Source organism: Strongylocentrotus purpuratus, unplaced genomic scaffold (genome assembly GCF_000002235.5).
Source record: "Strongylocentrotus purpuratus isolate Spur 01 unplaced genomic scaffold, Spur_5.0 spur5_scaffold_6, whole genome shotgun sequence".
In the NCBI taxonomy this organism is placed as follows: domain Eukaryota; kingdom Metazoa; phylum Echinodermata; class Echinoidea; order Camarodonta; family Strongylocentrotidae; genus Strongylocentrotus; species Strongylocentrotus purpuratus.
In genome coordinates, this window is record NW_022145612.1 from 27,670,091 (window position 1) to 27,678,721 (window position 8,631).

Genomic DNA, 8,631 nt, shown 5'->3' on the forward strand with positions numbered 1-8,631 from the left:
ATTTCATATTATAAGATGATGATGTGTATCCTAATTAAATGAATGGTTGAAAGCGTACATGTGACAAGGCATTTATTTTGCCTAACGTGTAATTTGGATAATGACGGGTCATTATCCAATGGTAATGACTGGTCATTATCAAAATCGTGTTATAAAACATCAGTTTATAAAACAAATAAAGCATACCCAGATAATCTTATAAAGCAAATAATAGACATCATTTTGTTCAGGCATTAGTAAAATTACCCACACTAGGTACCTTTAAAACAGTCCAAATGCCCTCAGCTATTGCCTCAGGCGTGTTAGACTGTTCCGAAGGTACCTCGTGTGGGTAATTCTTACTAATGCCATCACTGCTGTGTATCATTTGAATATTATACAACTCACTCCTAGATCCTAATCAAATGATTGGTCATGCGCGGTCACGTGTGAATCATTTACTGAGACTATTGCACGTTTTTTTTCATGAAAAAGCTTGCAATAGTTTCTAGTACTATTGCACGCTTTTTTTAATGCGTGTACATGATGCGTAGTAGTGCATGTACAGGTTAGGGCGCTTATACTGCATGTGGGCCTATTCTTGCTCAGCACTATGCGTAAATGGGTATAGATGTAACAAATGTTTTGTGTTAATGAGTGAAGACTAATTTCATACCAAAAATACATAAGCAAGATAGAACTAATTTCAAATAAACTGAGGGGATTTCTGAAGAACAAGAAATCTAAATTAACTAATTCAGTGATGTGAATATTTTCCTTGACTGCCTACCTCACTGGTTACATGGCAGGCTGTCCTGCTTCTCAACCTAAGGCTGATGGTACAGAGTGTAATGAGCACACACAAGTCTGTGAAGCTGGGGTAAGTTTCTCATGTTTCAGTTTGCTCCCTTTTGCCAGCGTTTAACCTTCCTTCATGAGGTATACCACCTCGAAATGAAATATCACAGCAAAATCAGAGCTGAAATGAAGGCCTTAACCTAACAATCTGTTTGATGAATTTGATTTTTACTCAAACATGGCATGTGAATTCATTGTGAGGATTACTTCAACAAATGCTTTGTGTTCATGAGAGAAGACAAATTTTATGCCAAAGAAGCTGGGATAAGTTTCCCATTTTCAGTTTGCTCCCTTTTGCCATCGTTTAGCCTTCCTTTATGAGGTATACCACCTCACAATGAAACATCACAGCAAAATCAGAGGCATGTGAAAATAGTGTGGCTACATTAAATGCCTCTATGTGTACTCTGTGATCTTTGTGTTATGTTACACAGATCTTGAATGCGCTTTATGCTTTAATAAGTCATGTTATTAAAAAGTAAAAATCCAAGTAAAAGTTCTTAATTGCTCACTGCGATTTGCTCCATTAGAGACCCTCAAGTATCAAGTAAAAAGTTACTAAAGACAATCATGCACTGAAACAGGTTGAATTGTGCATAACTTACATTCATAGATAATAACAAGCAACATATTGTCCACATTCTAAAGTATGTAGAAATAAACAAATAAATTTAATTAAAAACAGAAACATACATATTCCTTTATAGTGTGAATAACGTAATGTTCTTAGAGATGTACTTTAGGTACAGGCAGAATGCCAATATTTCTTATTTAAAAAATTAGTTTACTCATATGTACAACTTATTGAGGTACTAATTTTACAAATGTAGGATACAAAAGGGCAAACTGAAGAATTCAAATCTATGCAAGTAACGAAAATCGTCCATAATTCCTATGATATTTGTTGATCATATTTTTCTTGTTTTAATCCTGCCAGGAATGCCAGAAATCAATCTGCACTAAATTTGGTCTGGAAGAATGTTTCTGTGCTAATGCTGAAAACACTGAACTCGATGAAGCATGCCATCTCTGCTGCCAGAATCCAAATAGTTGTAAGTTGGACTTGAGAACAACGTTCCTTTCATACTAGCAAGCTCATTGTCAACATTTTCTACATGTGGTCTGTTGAGAGTCAGAAGAGCGTTCAACTCTCATCCTTTATCACAGAGTTAATACCCTCCTGGCTCTGAACAGATGAATTATATTACCTGTGAATATTATAAAGATATCGACTGGCAGGGGGTGTAATATAACATTATTTGGACCGCTGAAGGGAGTTATATTTTCCCTTGTGACCATATTTTCCCTCAGCGCTGTGCGCTTCGGGGAAAATATATACCCCCTGCCAGTCAATATCTGTTATATAACATAGCCTTGGTTTGATTTTTTTTTTTTGGAGGAGGGGGGGGGGGGGGGGGGGGGGGGTCCTTCCTTTTTTTAGGGACCCAAAATTGTTTTCCTTTTTTTTTTTTTTTTTCTCGAGGACAAACAAAATTTTAGAATGAAAAAATTAAATCCTATGAAGAAACAAAATTCTTATGGAAAAAAAAAATCGAAAAAATAAAATTCTGTCCCCAAAAAAGCACTTTTCGGTTAAAAAAAAATTAAATGTAGAAAAAATAATTTCAAGGGGAAAACAAATTCGAAAAAAAATGACCCTCGTTTATGGTGTAAAGTGTGGTGAAAATGGTGAAATTGCAACAAATTTGTTTTCGCTTGTCGGAATACTATATTTTTCCACAGCGCTACGCGCTTCTGAAAAATATAATGTCCCTCGTCAAAAATATAACTCCCTCGAGGATCTCAAATGTTATATTGCCCCTCTAGGCAGTCAATATCTGTATAATATATAGTGATCTTGGACTTGGACTAAATGTTATTGACCCTTTTTAAGAGAGTCATGAGAGTATCCGACCTCACCCAGAACGTTGCTGAAGACAAGGAGCCTTGGAGAAAGGCCACTAAGGACATCAAACATCCAATGATGATGATGAAAGGATTTAATCAGAAAATACAAAATTCAGAGACTATCCTTGACCTGAAAATATCTTTGAATCAACTCGGACGTAATTGAAGGGTCTAACCATGTGTCTCAATGATTACAATGCTGTCGTAACAATTTCTGATTCAAGTTGATCCCTCCCTTCATCCCTACAGCTGCTACCTGCCTCTCTAGTCGTGACATTGGTGTGATGCAGGACCATGTCCGAATGTACGGTAAGGATGCGCAAGAGGGCACCACCGACGTCAAGGTCCTGTATCAGATGCCGGGAGCTCCGTGCAACGAGTACCAAGGCTACTGCGATGTCTTCTATAAGTGTCGCAACGTGGACTCCAACGGCCCACTCTCCAGACTCACCAACGCAATCTTAAACCCTGAACTGTACTCCAACATTGCCGCATGGATACAGGTAAATATTCATGGTTTGAGTGGTAAGAATGTCCGTTTGGAACCAAAAGGGCATTAACTCATATCGAGGGTTCAGTGACACAAAGACGTAATTTCATATTTTGCCAAAATGAGTATTTGATATCAAAATGTTCAGAAAAATATGAGTTACGTAAATATGGGCTTTCCAGGAAACATAAAGACTTAACTCCACCCAACACTCCATAGAAGTCAATGGCTAGGGAAACATAGACTTAACTCCTTAATGCCCAAGTGCTCAGTGACACATTAACCACTTATGGCCTTAATGGAGTTATGTCTTTGAGTCACTGACCCTTCGATATATTCTCCCACAGAGTTTCCGAACAGTCAAGGAGTTTGTTTTGTTTAGACAAATTTGCAGTATTATAACATGTTCATACCTTGAATATTACAGGTAATTACATTAGGGTACTGCAAAGTGTCAGTCAAGATCACAGAGTTTGTGGAAATGATGTAGTTTTCTTAGTGCGTCTAGACAGTCTAAAACCAAATAAAGGACATGTGCTTTGTGGCTTATAAATGTTTACCAACATTGTGGAATACTTGTTATCTTGTATTTGCAAACAAGTATTTTCGTCCTTTTTCTCACTCTCTCTCTGGGCAGTGATAATGGTTAAGCATGGACAGTCCCAAACTTTTTGAAAGCCCATAATCCCGACTTCTCAATACGTCTGTTAAGAGCCATTAGGGTGTTACGTAAATACTTTATTGCAACGTTTTATTAAACTTCCTTCTGGTTCTGAACATGAGGAGAACAAAATATCACGTCCACGTCTTCCTTTTTTTTCCTTCTTTTTCTCTCTGCAGGCCAACTGGTGGGCTGCAGTGCTGATTGTCCTCGGAGTCATCATCTTCATGGGTCTCTTCATTAAATGTTGCAGCGTCCACACTCCAAGCAGTAACCCTAACCTCCCTAAGGCTCGTAGTGTACCCGGGGCAGCCACCCTGAGACGACGACGTTCACAAGCAGGGGCTCGACCCGCTCACTCCGACATTCCAATGGCATAACGCATCAGCAATATAGAGCACTTAATAGTCAAGAATTTTACGTCATTCATTTCTAGGTGTAGGTTAACTCATCAGAGACAACTTTTTCTTATGGGCTCAGGAATGAATGTTTTATACTCCTGAAGATTTAGAATTAAATGATAAATCAATGATTGATCCACAGGGTGTGCAGTATTTTCCATACCCTTTTGTAGCAACAAACCCGTTTGATATAAATTTCATGACAAGTGTTGTTGTTACTTCTACTTCTACGACGATACTCAGCAGGATCCATAAGTCAGGATGTAGTGCTGAGGAATGTTATTTTTAATACTCAAAATCATCTTACGATGGAATATGTGTTGTGATATTTCATTCCTTCGGGTACATTGCTAAATTGATTATCTTTTATATAACTTGACGAGTGCTGAGCAGTAGCATGGTCTGGTTCAAACCCATTGGAGATGTCTTGTTTGGAGCCGAAAGGGCATTAACTCACTGTTCAAGGATAGTTGGTGACCTTTTATGACCTTTAACCCTTGTTCAGGGGGTTAATTGATTCAACCTTTAGTGACCTGTAGGTTTTTGTCCTGAGCTGAGACAGGAGCCGACTCTTTGCTCACTCAGCATTGGTTTCAAAGTTATCTCACAGTGTGATAAATCCCGTAAATAAGCTTTTTATTGATGAGTTTAGCATGCATTCTTTATCAGAGTTTTACCCCCACCATAGTCTCTTAACAAGGGGCCAGTGTCAAGAATTACATCTACATTGCTCGTGTAGTGTGCTGGAGAATGCTGTTCCGTTGATCAGACTCCTCAGCAGTGGGTATACTTATCTCTCTGATCAGATAATAATGGATACTACATGTATCATTCATTTTATCACCCAAGAATTAATGACACTTTCCAGGTGATATAAGAGAATTTCAATTTAAAAGAGACTATGGCTGCAGTGATTTTTTCTTTCCCATTAGCACAACATGGATTAACGTTGAGGTTTTGATGAATAAATGCAGTGACCCACAATCGAAGCATTCTCAACGCGAAAATTCAGAAAACCAAATAAAATGAAATAAAAAACAGTGTATGATTGCCACCCTCCACTTTTCTTGTACAAAAGATTTGACTTTTCATATTACTTTATTAAACTGTAGATATTTTTCAGATATAAACAGAACTAGCCTTGTTTGATTTCTAATTAAATGCTACTTCCAGAGTATTATCGCTTCTTCACTAATACTCAAAGTCTATCAAAGTAATCAACTTATGTATAAGTTTCAATTGTCATACAACTGCGGAATCATGTCATGTAAGTGAATAATTGAAACACTGGGTATATATTGATTATAAATCTATTAAATGTGATAGGCCTTTATAAAAAAGTTTTTGATATTTGATTACAATCTAGTGTGAAAAATGAAGGCCTGCTTGATTTGTGACAATTATTCCTCATTTTTCTGTGGAGACATTATTTACGCACTTACTAATTTTGTTTATGACATGAATTACTGGAATATCTATGAATAGGAGTCTTAGGTATTTTTTGCTATGTATTTTATTTTGTACATTGCAATGATTTTTACATCATCTCAATTGAGTTTGAAGTACTTAAGTTATGTAAGAGCTTAATCATGTAATTTAAATTAAATGTTATCCACTGTGTAGTTTGTAATGAATTGAAGAGACTTAGAAACATACATTGCAAGTTTTTATTGGTATTTTATGATTTGCTAGATATCTAGAAAATGTTATTTGGTATACATATGAATATCTGGAGCTTTCAAATTTCTCTTCCTCTCTCTCCCTCACCCCTCTCTCTCTCTCTCTCTCTCTCTCTCTCTCTCTCTCTCTCTCTTTTTCTCTCTCCCTTCGCATTTCAATGATTACCATTGTTATTAAGCTATAGAAGCACGAATCATATATTTCCATCATTATGGACAAAACGTGGCTCTTTCTTATATATGCTTTTTCATAGAAGTGGTTGCATTCACAAGTTTTTTCTTACTGCTGTCCCAAATGAAATCAAAGCATACTTTTATATATATATTGTTGAATTGAGAGAGCAATAGAGTTTCTGTAAAAATACAGCTCCTTCCCAGCACTTTTTCCTTCTGTTTTTCATTCAAATAGTATCCTACCAAGTAGACTACCAACATGAAAAAGAAAATTGTATTTGGTTCTAGTCAATGTATGTTTGGCATGATCTAGCAATAGTCTAGTGGTAGTCTGGCAACCAACTTAGCAATAGATGAAACAGCTTAATTCGTATTGTTCCCATTAACAGCATGAGCATGGTATTTTGAACATATAGAGAAACAATAAGTTTTCTTTTGAAATATATCTTCTTGTTTCAATGATCTGTATACCGTATATTCTTTCATAATAGAATCAACTCTTGTTATATTTGTGGTGTGTGTGTTTGCTGGTATTTGCATAAATATTGCCCAAGACTATATCATCTTGTCTTTTCTTCCTGTAATTGTATTCCATAATGTGTGGTTCAAAAGAATCGTGTCGGTATAAAGATGTAACGTCCCCTTGAGCCTATAGAAACAGCTATGCCTCTCATAGCAGTCAATATAATTATACTAGTCACAGTCATTGTCACTGCATTAATATTTAACTTATCAAAATTCAAAAAATTGATTGATAAACATACTTGTAAGCAAAGTTAGAGAATGATTTCTTAATTCATTTTGAAAGAAAACCAAGAAGAAGGGGGGGATATCAGATACATTTCAGCTATCCTAACAACAAGAAAAAGAATAGATAATATATTTGGTTGATAGGAAATAATTTGTAATTTAAAAAAATATATTGAAATAATCATTGAAAAACCTGTTGTGTTGTGCATGTCTGATAATTGTGTTCAATGTGGGGGTATATCATGTTTTGAGATAGCCTTAGAGCTTGATGTATTTTCTATTTCATGTGTGTATATATGAATTTTTCATTTTATTCTAGTCTGATAAGGACTCTTTTTGATGAATGCAATAGATTAATTATTTTATTTCTTTCTTCAAGAGTTGGGCTTATAATTGCCTACTTCTGCTCGTTTAACATCTTCTATGTTTTTTCATAATTCTGTTGTATCCTCCTTTTTCAACTTGCACAATCAAAGTTTTCATACATAGTAACAATAAGTCTTAAGGTATGTTAAACGAGTTTCACATAAAAAAAGACACAATAGTTCAGAAAAAGACATAGAAAGTTATAATACACAATTTCTAATCAGTGGTATATTTTCAAGCTTTAGACCAAATGATATAATTTTTTGTTTTGTTCAGATATTCTCTTTTTATAGCATGTTAATACTGAGGCTGGCACTTGCATGTCTACGTGTATATCAATAGGATATTGTGTGTAATATTTGTAATTGTTTAAATTAGAATGTTGATAGCCTGTGATTCAATATTCTATGATGGAATGTTTATATTGAAATCCTTATTTCTTCAATCATTGACCTGTCGCCATTAAGCTTTTGTCACCACTGATGTCCTTTGAGAAAGACATTCATCTAAATCTGCCACTCTTCACCCAGGGAGAGGTGAATGTGTACTGGGTAGGAAGATATTCCTTGAATGCTTTAGCCCCTTATCATGGCAGCTCAGCTACAGCATATATGATACCTTACATTAAGAGCAGTAGAGTACATTCATATAAAGGTAGTAGCTGCGTTTTATAAATTGACCTGTCATTACTATTATTATAGAACCCAGATGCTTTAAAACCAAAATTGCAATCGATCCGAATTGATCTCATGTCTTCACATCAATCACAAAGTAACAACGTTCCCGTTTCTTAGGTTAGAAGTTGTGACTGGTATCAAACTCAGTTCAGTTGCGACCGATTCAAATGACTCGCAACAAAGTTATAAGACAAGGCTGACAGTGTACAAAATATAATTTTGATGCCTGCAATTTTGACATAAAATAGATATCACATTTTTTAAAGCAAAAATTGTGTTTACTATGTGAATTTTTTTGAACGACTCTCTCTGGGTTAGTGGTGACAGATATCAGTTAATATCAGTGAGGTTCTTTTGTCAGCCGTATGAACTGAATCAAGTTTTTATCAAAATATGTGCCTTTTCGATGAATTATTTCTAAGTTTGTGTCTATTGCATTAAATATCTTCTTTATACTATTGATGCGCAGAATGCATGATGTTATGAAATTGTAGTTCTTACAGGGAAAAAAAATCATGAAATTTAAAAAATGAGATTGTAGATATTTAGATTGTATAGGTGACTGTGTATGTATTTGATACTTGTGTAAAACATTTCTTCATTTAAATACACATATTCATTTATGTCATGAATTTTACTTTCATCAAAGTTGTTCTGGCTGCATTTTTTCAGTGTATTATTGAGTGAG

The 8,631-nt window shown here is 35.3% G+C and overlaps 1 protein-coding gene across 1 annotated transcript in view; it reads left to right on the plus strand.

Annotated features, from left to right (window-relative positions):
• LOC115919534 (disintegrin and metalloproteinase domain-containing protein 10-like) overlaps positions 1–8,586 on the plus strand; it is a 44,956-nt gene extending 36,370 nt beyond the window's left edge. The window contains exons 11-14 of the mRNA XM_030973607.1: positions 775–859; positions 1,775–1,889; positions 2,995–3,248; positions 4,076–8,586. Of these exons, the coding sequence (XP_030829467.1) occupies positions 775–859; positions 1,775–1,889; positions 2,995–3,248; positions 4,076–4,276 (655 nt within the window). The 3' untranslated portion in view covers positions 4,277–8,586. The remainder of the gene's footprint in view (positions 1–774; positions 860–1,774; positions 1,890–2,994; positions 3,249–4,075) is intronic.
• The last annotated feature ends 45 nt before the right edge of the window (positions 8,587–8,631 follow it).